General features: G+C 38.3%; 1 protein-coding gene across 1 annotated transcript; it reads right to left on the reverse strand.

Annotated features, from left to right (window-relative positions):
- Positions 1 to 2,104: 2,104 nt before the first annotated feature.
- Positions 2,105 to 11,658, reverse strand: LOC133532277 (glucose-6-phosphatase 3). Its single transcript, XM_061870875.1, has 8 exons — positions 11,437 to 11,658; positions 9,422 to 9,586; positions 8,720 to 8,908; positions 7,660 to 7,790; positions 6,806 to 6,987; positions 5,906 to 6,027; positions 4,813 to 4,926; positions 2,105 to 3,038 (listed from the first exon to the last, which is right to left on the reverse strand). The coding sequence occupies exons 1-8, from the start codon at positions 11,487 to 11,489 to the stop codon at positions 2,930 to 2,932; spliced, it is 1,065 nt and encodes a 354-aa protein (XP_061726859.1). The 5' UTR covers positions 11,490 to 11,658; the 3' UTR covers positions 2,105 to 2,929.
- Positions 11,659 to 13,262: the final 1,604 nt, after the last annotated feature.

Below are 13,262 nucleotides of genomic sequence, written 5' to 3' on the forward strand. Positions count from 1 at the left end.
TGCTCACATGATCCTAATAATTGCCAATGTCCTAGTAATCGTTTAAAGAAAATGATTAATATAAATAATAAACGCATGGAACAACGAAATAGAGTAGAGCACATCCATAATACTAGTAGTTGTTTGTGTCATCATATTGAAGAAAACTACACACTTTGCGAAAACGAAAGCACGGATCTTACAATGGACGACAACCATAGCTCAACAGAGAACTTACCTGATAAGAAAATAACTTCACCAGATAGATATATCGTCAAAAAATCTGCTAGCTTCTCTTTATCAACTTCTAGCTTAAATGAAAGAAGATCTGTAGGTTGTCCCAAATCTGCAAGTTACATGTCTGCTTGTAACTCATGTGTATCACCGGATCGTCAAGATGGATACAAGTACACTAATATCCCAAATTGTGTGATCAACCATTTGGTAGACCATAACGTTGCTTTTCATGTAGTGAAATTATGGGACGATAATTATTGACAAACATCGGGTTTTAGGGGCAAACATTTAAAGGCAGGTAAGGAGTTCCTATATCGATAAAGTCAATTGCATATCGATGTTTTTCCTATGTTCGTTTCAAGTTTTGTTTGTAGGTGCGTAGATATATTTAAGTATTATTTTGGGGACGATGAAAATGGCAGCTAGGTTATGAGTAGCAAGTTTCGAATTTTCTTTTCAAATAATAAATTATCTTGTTTAATTTGTATACTTTCAACAATATTATAAATATTATAATCCATGGTATTATAAAAACAAAACTTGGAGCGATCACTATATATGAAAAAAAAAACGATAAATTTATGAGTTTAAAGGGATTATAGGAACTCCTACCTGTCATTATATATTGCCCCGTAAAATCCGATCTCTGATGATTGACTATTTATTTTGCATAGTAATTAACATTTAAAATCGTCTATGTTCTTCTTTAAAATATACACAAAGCACATTTTAAACCAAATTAAGTTAGCATAATAGAGTTAAACCAAATTAAGTTAGCAGCAGTTTTGACAGCCCAGATGGTGCATGTGTTATTTTAACTTCCAACTTCTATTAGATTATGACGATTAAATAACACTTGTACCGTCTGGGCTGCCAAAATCGCTGCCAACTTAGCTTGGTGTAATTCTAACCGTTTGGTTATGCGTAGCAAGTTACAAATATCCGTTTAAAATAAAAAAAAGAGAAATTAGCTATTATTTCGTTTAATTTATATACCATCAACAGTAGTTATTTGTTTTACAAGGGGGCAAAGTCTCAGCGCGTCCATTGTTTTTTTTTTAAACTAAAACTCTTAGAATGACATATGGCTATTTGGCCCATGTTCAGTCACTGATATGTGTTAAATATCAAACGGCCATCTACTCGAGTATAGGCCAATTTTTCTTGATTTTTCGAGGCACGTTTGTTTCGTAGACTATGTATCTTATACGGAGTTACATAGGGACCGTGCGCGTCGGAGGGTCTGCCATATTGTGGCCTGAATCGGAACCATAAACAGGTACATTTACACGTCACGTGTTTTCTTGTGCATAGTAGGTTCTGCCATCTTGTGGGCTACATCGGAACAATAAACATCACATTTACGCCTCGCGCCAAAAATCTGACGGCTCCTGTGCTGCCTCCTACAGTTCATGCACGCTCCCTATATATCATTGGCGTTATCGATAGTCATCATCATCGTTATCGTCCTACATCAAAGTCGCGGGCAGAGCCTAGTTATCAATAACATCAAAAAGTATTTGAAATAGGCGTAAATTTACATTCATTTAAATTTAATTTATTTAATTTGTTAAATATCAAAAAGTGGCGCCATCTAATGGATCAAGGCCAAAGGTATGTCGACATCGTTTCGAGCGATGGCGCCATAACGTTTAGGTTGTGCCCTGTGAGATGGCGCCACATTTTGATATTTAACAAATTTAACACATATAGGTGAAAGAATAAGGATCAAAGTCAAATGGCATTCTAAAAGTTTTAATCGTGTGTCGAAAATTGGCTGTAAATTTACGTGGCTACAAATTTTGTTTGACAATCCACCTCTATTTCAAATTCGTTTTGATAATATGACGAATAGTCAGAGGTCCATATTTGTTAATAAAACCAGTGATTGTATTGCTTCCGTTCCTTTATTCATTAAGGTGCATTTAATATAAATAAATTTGCTAAATAAATATATCACAGCGTTTGCGTAGGTATAGTTTATAATAAATATATTCTACCTTTACACATACCCAAGTATATAAAAAATAAAAAATGTGGCTATATTTTTTAAGGTTGACAACCCTACACATATAGGTACCTATAGGTATTCATATAGCATATTTACATATAGGTACTGAAGTACATCATAATAAAAAGTGCAAAAGCAACATCTTTGGATAAATAAATAAATCACACATTCACAACACATTGTATTATTTAGGTACTAAATCGTACGGCGTGTATTTTCGGCGTGTGTGTCGGTGTGTTTTCGACGAAACAACGCGACGCAACGCCCCAGTGTGGCCTCACTCATAGACGTTGCGTTCAAAGAGTTGAATTTTTCTCCTTGGAGGTAAAAGGCAGTATCGCGAGGGCCGGAGTCTCAGATGTAGGGCCGGCTTCACTGTGTTCAGCTCGAAGTGACTCGCGTAGAACACAATTATTAACTAAAACAATATTTGTCTAATCAATTTTCTCCTTGGGGGTAAAAGGCAGTATCGTGAGGGCCGGAGTTAGCCGCAGCAATAGGGCCGGTTTCACTGTGTTCAGTACGAAGTGACTCGCGTAGAACACAATTATACTAAAACAATATTTGTCTATTCGATTTTCTCCTTGGAGGTAAAAGGCAGCATCGCGAGGGCCGGAGTTAGCCTCAGCAGTAGGGCCGGCTTCACTGTGTTCAGCACGAAGTGACTCGCGTAGAACACAATTATACTAAAACAATATTTGTCTATTCGATTTTCTCCTTGGAGGTAAAAGGCAGCATCGCGAGGGCCGGAGTTAGCCTCAGCAGTAGGGCCGGCTTCACTGTGTTCAGCACGAAGTGACTCGCGTAGAACCTGTCAAAATAAAATATATATTCGAAATATACCCTTCATTCCTGTGCCCATGCGAAGTGGCCTAGAAGAGCCAGGGTTAGAAAAATAAATTATAAAAAAAAGGTACTAAAATTATTTCACATTTAATAATCCGGAAACCTCTGTTATTCGTCGAAGGTTCGTTTTTACCCACGTTTATTTTCCTTCCCCGCGTATATTCCCCAACGCCAATGACCTTCGATATATTTTCTATTGTTTTTGCAGCTTATCATATTAACAGCAACGGCTGTAAGCAGTATAGTGTCACATATTTACTTCAAAGTTCACTGTCTTCGAGATATTTGGCATTAAAGTTGAACAATTTTAGGCCAAAAAACTTTGTGTTAATTAGTTTAAAATTTAAATATCTGACCAGTTTTTAGAGACGTCGAAGACAAACCCAAATGTGTAGATTTCGTACATGTAAAATCCTTAACAGCAATCGAGTAACGAAAAAAGTGTTTTTTTAGACAATGTAAAAAAAGTGTTGATTTCTTTCAAAATCCGGCAGACAAAAATGGAGATAAAAGATTAAAGAACCGATAGCCGTTTGTCTTATAATTCTATCTATAATGCAAATGAAGGAGTAACGACTCAAAACTAGTCAAAAATCGATGTAAACCGTAGGGAGCCCTTTAAAAATGAACCACTTCCTGGTATCTGATTCAACTGAAAGGACCACGGGAAACTTTGTATGGAGCCTGGTCCAAAAACCAACAGAAATGAAAGTTAGATCATTAGATAGGTATTTCTATGTACTACATTTCGATATATGGGCACCAAGCGGAATTCCATTGCAGAACTGAGATATTGGTATATTAGCCAGTGTCGTCACTTTTATAACCTAGGCAAGGCAAGTCCACGTTATTTGCTGCAGAGTAGATGATCGGTTTCTGGACCATTTTGACGCATAGTCCTTTGGATTACTTTCTTAATTCCAGTGACAATGCAATATTATGTACGTCCCGGATATTCCTCGAGTCTTCTTGAGGCCGCGAACGCGTCCACTGTTGGCCGTGCCGGCGGCGCGTACAGTATCGCGCAGGAACTCGCCACTCCTCCGCGCGTTATCGCTGCTCAATGCACTCCTGACATCGGCACCAGAGTGTGACTTGTTTGCGGGGAGATGGGCGAATGTGTGCCAGGAGTGTCTGAGATTCTGTGAGATGATGGATGATAGGCTTTCCAGCACTTGCATTTGATTATTAATGAATATCTGTTTTTTATTTTATATATGTTTTGTATTTGTATAGTCTAATTATTCGGTGTATTGGCATATGCTGTAATGCCGTGTAAATATTTGAAAAAAAAAAAAGAAAAATGATGCCAACATGGAGCTGACCTGATGATACACTCGAAAGAAGAAGTAGGTACTTGATAGACATATGAGAAGTAGTACAGTGAGCAACAAAAAAAATTGTCAGTAACTTATTTGCCCGTTAGGATTAAGGAGGAGGACCTCGTTGATCCGAACGGGCAAAACAGTTACTGTACAAAATATAAAAACAATGGTCCAAGTGTCTACCTAGTTAAATACGAAGGTCGAAGGCCGAGCTCTGCGTAGGACCGATTCGAAGGTTCCAAATATTTTAAAGTACAAGTGTTTAAATCGCTAGATCCGAAGGCTGACCTCCGCGTGGGTAGGGCCGGAGGGCCGACGCATCCAGGAGGTCAGATCTCAAACACAGATCAATAGTACAAGTGCCTAAATGCGAAAGCCGAGTACTAACCTCCTGGGCTAAGTATAAAGTTTTACCTGAAAACATTGGTCTTGTCAACTTGTGCCGATAACTGTTGGAAGCCGTACATAATAACGCCGGTTGTGAACGATGATATAATCAGCGAGCGGTGTGGCGTGTAATGACGGTATCTGAAAAAAAATATTATTATACAACGTGTCTTTACTCTCTGGACATTGATCGAGATCCCGAGTAGATTTCTTTCTCAGGAATGTTCTAATAAAAAAATATATTTTAAAAGTTAAATAGAAATCATTGTTTATATTGAAATAGTCAACAATACACTTGTATTACGGCAATAGATAATTATGTCATTCATTATAAATTAAGCTTAAGTTAAACTAACAAACTACTCAAAGAGGCCCCCACGAGTTGTTCCCGGCGCTAAAGTTAAATTAATTCAAATAAATCAACAGTAAATAGGAGCATATTGTATTAGTCGTTCACAATAACGTAAAGACTAAAGTGACACTAGTGACATGACACACTCTTTAATTGCCGTGTATACGCAAGCTCGTGCGTCGTGAAAAATAAAAAATACCTAAAAAAAACTGTCGATTTGTGTGCTCGAAACCCTCACCGGAGCCACTACAGCATCAGCTCGCCAATGAAGAGTGTCGGTACCGACAAAGCGATTCGTCGTGCAGAGACCGGGTGAGTTGGCTTTCGAGCTATTTGCTTTCACTGGCGTAGATTGTTAAATTTCTCGTTGTCTAAAACAATTTTCCTATTCGAGGGCGATTGTACATTTGGATACAGAATGTTCCGAATGAGGTTCCGAAATATTAAATCGTACATCATTAATTTCTTCATTTGGGATAAGACTTTGTTCATAGGTTAGAAATAACCTAATCAACACTTCCTATTCATCTCTGTCCAGAGGGTAGAGACACGTATATATTATAGTATTTGATGGTTAGGCCTTAGTATACCTAAGATGGGCCGTATTTGACATAATATAAAAAAATCAATGACGTACCAAAATAAAAGTACATACTCGGCCACTGCAGCCCACCCTAACATGGCGGCGGTGCACTGCATCAGCGCGAACAAAGGTGTCGTGCACCTCCGAAAGTCATTCTTGAAGACCATTCTGATAAGGGTACTTACTCGGCCACTGCTGGGGTCACACTAAGAGCCCACCCCAACATGGCGGCGGTGCACTGCATCAGCGCGAACAGAGGTGTCGTGGTCACGTGGATCTCTGAAGGTTGCTGGCACCAACGAAATGCCTGAAAACGCAGCATGATAGTCATTAACTTTACTTTATAATCATGTGTTACCGAAAGTCTTTTGCCAGTATTTACATGAACCCTATTAGGATATATAGATACAAAGTGCCCGTGAGCATTGCGAGACATTTTAACTAAGCATTCCTGGTAATATTTAGAAACTAAAAGGTCATAAAATTTTCTGGATTAGGCCTAGTTTCAGAGATAATTAAATGTTTTTCGAAATCATTCTTTCACCATAAGTCGGTACAAAACACATTTTTGACTGCGGTATTGCCACTTTGAGGTCTAGTCTGGACATACCTATTGATTGACATCGATAAATTAAAAAAATGTATTCGAGAGGCTACCCCCAAAAACTTTTTAGTTAATTTTAGGTTATGTGTTTATTAATAAAAAATACGTTTTAAGTACAGGAGTGTTAAAAAAAAAGAGAGAAAAAAAAAACTATTTTTTTATTTCAATTTCACAAAAAGTCATATAACATTTTTTGCTTCTGTTGCCATAAGGAATGCACCGTTAAAATCTCTCGCAATGCTCACGGGCACCTTGTATAATATAGAAATCCTACCAAAAACGTTTCGTGTGAAATTGGCGGCCAAGACTCACTTGGTTTTATTGTATATACAATAAAAACAAAAGTCAAGCCCCGAAGCTCTGACATGACTTCACTAACTCCTCGGTTTAAAAACTATGGCTTGGTTTCATGACGTACGAGTCCAGTCCGTCACGTAGATGCATAGCGCCAGTAAGACATACTAACAGGTAGAAAACTTACCAATTTAACGGTCCACTGTGGATCTATCCCACATATCTTGAGGCCGGCGTAGGTAACTCCTCCTATAGCGGCCGCTATAAGCGCGGCGGCCGCGTGCCACGCCACGCCGGACCGCTCCGGACCGTACTTCCAGATGTACGGGTCCGACACGTAGATGCATAACGCTGGTGCCATGAAGGCGCCTGCAATATTTTCACATTGTGTTGTACTTTGGAAGCAATTATTTTCAAAGTATTCACTGAATCAAATAACCTTTTTAGAAACCTTAAACCTTTTTTGACGACTGATCTGGCCTAGTGGGTAATGACTCTGCATATGAAGCCGATGGTCCTGGGTTCCAATCCCGTAAGGGCATTTACTTGTGTGAAGAACACAGTTATTTATTCCTGAGTCATGGGTGTTTTCTATGTATTTAAGTATTTATATATTATATTTATCGTTGTCTGAGTACCCACAACACAAGCCACCCATTTGAGCTTACTCTGGGGCTTAGTCAATTTGTGTAAGAATGTCCAATATTTATTTATTATTTATATTTAAAGTTGTTTAAATGACTTATCGAACGATGTGCCACACCCACACGTTGATTTTTTATTTAAGAAATATTTCCACTTTTGCCTGTCTAAAAATACGTTCTTTTTAGTTCTAAAGTAGCGGCTTACAAAATACATAAACCTATTTTTAAAATGTCATTAAAATGCAGCTTTCGAGTAAAATGGTTTTAACATACGGATATACAGAATGTAATATGTATATGGTCAACAATTTTTTTTTCACAAAAATTAAAATTTCCAACCAAAAAAAACTTTTAAATTAACAATTATGGCAGAAGGTAGAAGTAACGTTAAACTCACCCACTAAGGCGCCAAGCAGGCATTGGTGAGGAAAATGGGCCCCGACATACACTCTAGCTAACAGTATAGAGCCCATCGCAGCGCCGCACAGCGGGTACATGACGTACTTCCAATAGCGCATGTAGAATTTACTATAAAACAAACGTTTTCATGAATAGTAATCAAAATTGTATTTTTTCTTATTTAATGTTTTTTAAAGATGTGTCCCGCCGAGTTTCTTGCCAGTCCCATATTGGGATACCCTCCTACAATACAATACAATACAATACAAATCCTCTTTACTGCACAACTTCAAAATAACATTTACAGAGAGACATACATAATACATGAAGACAGAGGTGACAACAGGCGGTCTTATCACTAAATAGTGATCTCTACCAGACAACCTTTAGGTAAACCTACTATTTAGGAGGGATTTAAATCTTCTCGGGTCAGAGGTGAAGGAAGAAAGTAAGCGTTTTTGATCATTTACATTATTTTGCTTTCATATGTAATAGGTACTGCTTTTTAGGGTTCCGTACCGTACTTAAACTTTGCTGTCCGTCCGTCTGTCTGTCTGTCTATCCGTCTGTCACCAGGCTGTATCTCATGAACCGTGATAGTTATACATTTGAAATCTTCACAGATGATGTATTTCTGTTACCGCTGGGTACTACAATAAATACTAAAAAGTACGGAGCCCTCGGTGTGCGAGTCCGACTCAGCCCAAAGCCGCGGCGCCGGCTGAACTGTGACCAGCTAGCGATCTTGGTCCTGTTTCACATGTCTGTCGCGTCTGTTAGAGCGCGATGCAGAAACCATATGTCCGTCCCACTCTAACATATTGCTGTAGCAGTAGTAATAACCATACAAACTCACCGATCTCGCATGATGATGATGATGTGCGATATGAACATGAGCAGTAACACCAACGCCGCGACGCCGGGTGAACTGTGACCAGCTAGCAACCCTGGTCCTGTTTCACATATCTGCAGCGTCTGTTAAAGCGCGATGCACGAGCCATATGTCCATCCCACTCTAATATGTTGGTGTAGCAATAGTAGTAACCATACAAACTCACCGATCTCGCATGATGTGTGATATGAACATGAGCAGTAGCACCAACGCCGCGGCGCCGGCTGCACTGTGCCCCGAGGGTGAGCCCGGGCCCGTTTCACAAGTCTGTCGGTTCTGTTTGAGACGCGGCCGGTGCGAGGTGTAGAACGTGGTTTCTTGCACCCACCAGTATGGACGGTCTTCTAGCAACCACCTGGAATTATGAGTTATCCTTTAGCGTCCCAATCGTCCCATGGTACTAACACCAAAAAGAACTTGAAATAGAGGTGGATTGTCAAAGAAAACTTTGTAGCCACGTAAATTTACTGCCATCTTTCGACACATAGTTAACACTTTTAGAACGCCATTTGACTTTAATCCTTATTCTTTCACTGATATGTGTTCAATTTGTTAAATATCAAAAAGTGGCGCCATCTCACCGGGCACTACCTAAAGGTTATGGCGCCATCGCTCGGAGCGATGCTGCTATACCTTTGACCTTTGATATATTATATGGTGCCACTTTTTGATATTTAACAAATTCAACACATATCAGTAAAATAGTAAATAAGGATCAAAGTCAAATGGCGTTCTAAAAGTTTTAAGTATGTGTCGAAAGATGGCAGTAAATTTACATGGCTACAAAGTTTTATTCCTTGACAATACACCTTTATTTCAAATTCTCTTTGTTAAAAGCTTGTAAAAATAGCAATAATTTTAAATTTACCATTTCATGACAGTGTTGAGCCAGCCCCCGAAGCTCAGGACCAACAGCATCTGGGCAGCAAACACCGAGTCCACGATGGAGATGAGAGGGAACAGGAACTCCAGCAACATGTGCGGGTTCGAGATGTCGTTCACCCATTCTAGGTACCCATCCCAGTCACGGAACCTACGATATAAAAACCGTCAACTGGGGTGAATGGGAACGACTGGGGTGAATAGGGACAAAACTTAAAAAGTGATTTACCTGACAATATCTTAGAAAATAATTAGAAAAAGGACACACGTAACTGATGCCTCACACTTTGCTCAGAGGAATTTATCAGGCCCCTTCGAAATAATTAGTAGCCCGTGAATTAATAAAAAAAATTGCTGCAATTCTGGCCCTCCTGTGAAATTTCTTAAATTTTCTTGCCACCCATGAAGAAAGTTTACCCGCTACTGGCTTAATAGATGGCCGATTATGGGAATGGCTTAATATTCTTAATAACAACCACAAAAATGCATATGTGGTAAATATCATAACAGAATATGTATCAAACTCTAGTCAAAGGTCCCACTTTGTTGTTGCTTACCATAAGCACGAGATTTGCTAGTACCTTTATACAATTAAGCGGGTCCACACAGATTGAGCATACAAAGCATATAAGAGCATATAAAGTGGGACTCTTTGTTTGGAAACGACACATATTATTCCCTTGGACTATTTACTTATATATGTATGTTTTCTTGTTGCATTAGTTCCCCTGAATTTTTTTCCAATTCTCACTGTAGCATGCACATGGACGATGAAAGAGTCATTTGCAAGATTTGAACAATTACAAAGGGTTTCTAATTTAGGTACATCTGATTAACCACAACAATATGTATGTGGAATGCTGCCATTGGTGCTTCCAAAAAAGCCTCTTAATACTAGCAGAGCCCGGTTGCATTTAGCTACTGCATAACTAATTATTTCATGTAATAAATGTTATCTATTTTGTGTGCCTAATAAATAAAATATTGATTTACACTTACAAATACATTCTGACAGATTAAAACCAACAAAGCTAATTAAGGCTTATAGTGGGTTAATGAATATACAGTGTAAACTCCACAAGACGTGTCTTGATATATCGATTCACTCCATATAACTCAAACTACTTTATTATTAATTTCTCTCTATATAACGAAAACTCTATAGGAAGCATGCATGAACTGTAGGAGGCAGCACAGGAGCCGTCAGATTTTTGGCGCGAGGCGTAAATGTGATGTTTTTTGTTCTGATGTAGCCCACAAGATGGCAGAACCTACTATGCACAAGAAAACACGTGACGTGTACATGTGCATGTTTATGGTTCAGATTCAGGCCACAAGATGGCAGACCCTCCAACGCGCACGGTCCCTATAGCATCAAAAAACGTGCAGTCCCTTGTTGCTATATGTATAGAGTTTATATAGATGATGTGCAGATTTGTCAAATCTAACCTTCAATAACAAGACAATACAAGTCATGGCACGCGTCTTTGTGAAATGACATGGTCATGGTCATGGTCATGGGTTGATAACACCATAAATGTACTGCTGTTAGTTGCTAAGGTCAGTTGAATGTCATAGTTTTAATACAAGTAATTGTGAACTGCGTTTCAGCATTATTTAATTCTAATAAACTTATTAAAACATATATAACAGATGTGTTAAATAGGTAAGTTCTATAAAAATTAAAATTGTAGTTACAGGATTTAATAGTTTATTAGCAATTTGCTTAGGATAATGAGCCTTTTTTTTAGAGAACTCATACATATCTAAATAACAGGATGATCAAGTCAAGTGAACAAAAATTTCTAAAAACCTCGTCAACAAATTAAAAAAAAAAATGCAAAATCTTGTATCAAAATCTTTTTGAACAACATTAATATGAATTTCGCATAGGTTTCGATGTCGGTAAAATATAGGTAATAATTATAATATACACTTATTATCAATAAAATTAATAGTAATGTAAAAAAAATCATAAACAACAATAATTCCAAAGCTTACCAGTCTTGAACAAATTCGATTAAAGTAACCTCCAAAGCGTAGACTTGCTCCATCGTGAACACTCTTGATAATAAACGCTAAAGAATCATAATTATCCGGCAATCAGCAAGGTCTCACAGTGGTTTCACGTTAGTTTCCAACCAAAACAAATTGATAAACGATCCGCACCGTATTCTTGGCGTAAATGACGTAATCGTAAATATCGTAATGTCATGTCAACTTGACGTTTACATCTAAGGTTATGACAGTTTAACTGAGTTACAGGGGGCCTACCGCGAAAACCGAAATTCGCAAATTGCGGGGATCTTTCTCTTTTACTCTCACCAAGACGTAATTAGACTGACAGAGAAAAATGCCCGCAATTGACGAATTCAGAATTTCCCGGTAGCCGCCCAGATTAACCGACTCGTAACGTGAGCGAATCGCGGCGCGAAGTGATCGCGAGTGTGGAGTCTTGCAAGTTCGCGCTTCGCGTCTCCTTTGACGCGGGCCAAATACCGACAAAAAACGGGGAATAAGGCGCGAAGGCGTGAACAATCTGCGAAATCCACGCGAGGGCCATCCACACTCGCGTTCGCGGCTTCGCGCCTCGCTTCGCGCACGAGTGTGGAGAGCCCTTTTCACAAGAGATTGTTTTCCTTACTAAATACTACCCTCCATACGCCAGACCAAAGAGTAAAGTAAGTATATAGACTAAACGGGTTGTCAATTTTAGTTCCTTTCATATGCAATGAGAGCGCTAGTAGGGCTAGTAGTATAAACGAACTTTTGAAAGGGACATTTTTAGGATTCCGTAGCCATATGGCAAAAAACGGAACCCTTATGGATTCTTCATGTCTGTCTCTGTCTGTTCGTCCGTATGTCATAGCCACTTTTTTCCGAAACTATAAGAACTATGCTTCTGTTTTACTCATTTCCTCCAAGGTTAACTGGAAGAGATCCCATACAGGGATAAGTTCGCCTTTGTTGTATTTAATTTACTCTGTATCTGTGTTTTTCGTGTTTTTATTTCAATGTACAATAAAGTATATACATACATATATACATACTATACAGTTGAAACTTGGTAAGTAGATGTATTGTGAACCGCATCAAGATTTTCACACACAAAAAAACAATAAATTTTGGGGGTTCCCCATACTTTTTTTTTTCATCAAACCCATACGTGTAGGGTATCTATGGATAGGTCTTCAAAAATGATATTGAGGTTTCTAAAATATTTTTTTTCTAAATAGTTTGCGCGAGAGACACTTCCAAAGTGGTAAAATGTTTCCCCCCCCCCCGTAACTTCTAAAATAAGAGAATGATAAAACTAAAAAAAAAATATATGATATACATTACCATGCAAACTTCTACCGAAAATTGATTTCAACGAGATCTGGTAAGTAGTTTTTTTTAATACGTCATAAATGGTACGGAACCTTTCATGGACGAGTCCGACTCGCACTTAGCCCCTTTTTTCTATCGTTCTTCTATATGAATATTATTTTTCATAATTGCCGCCTTTTTCTACTAACAAAACTAGCTTGATAGAGTATAAGTCTTATTATATGTGTTTCCGAAAACACAACATTTGATTGAAGAAGCTATTCGAGTTTTATGCCATAAATTATGAAAATGCCTCTTACCGTAGTATTTCTTCGATGATTTTGTTACCTTAAACGTCCCAGCAGTGTTGACCGCGTGAAAAAACACCTCTTGATAAGCACGCCGTCATCCTACTAATTTCATAGCATTTGAGTTACGCCATATTGAATGACGAGAATTTTAATTTCCGATTAGAAATTTTCAAATACTTAAGTAAAAGTGATTAAAAAGTGTTGTGT

This window comes from Cydia pomonella, chromosome 26 (assembly GCF_033807575.1).
Source record: "Cydia pomonella isolate Wapato2018A chromosome 26, ilCydPomo1, whole genome shotgun sequence".
In the NCBI taxonomy this organism is placed as follows: Eukaryota; Metazoa; Arthropoda; class Insecta; order Lepidoptera; family Tortricidae; genus Cydia; species Cydia pomonella.

What these genes read in the sequence shown, in the direction of transcription:
- LOC133532277 (XM_061870875.1), bottom strand. Translation starts at nt 11,489, where the DNA reads ATGGAGCAAGTCTACGCTTTGGAGGTTACTTTAATCGAATTTGTTCAA. An exon ending in CTCAACACTGTCATGAAATG is followed by an intron (nt 8,909 to 9,421) that starts GTAAATTTAAAA and finishes TCATAATTCCAG; the next exon opens with GTGGTTGCTAGAAGACCGTC. An exon ending in TCACACATCATGCGAGATCG is followed by an intron (nt 7,791 to 8,719) that starts GTGAGTTTGTAT and finishes TTTGTTTTATAG; the next exon opens with TAAATTCTACATGCGCTATT.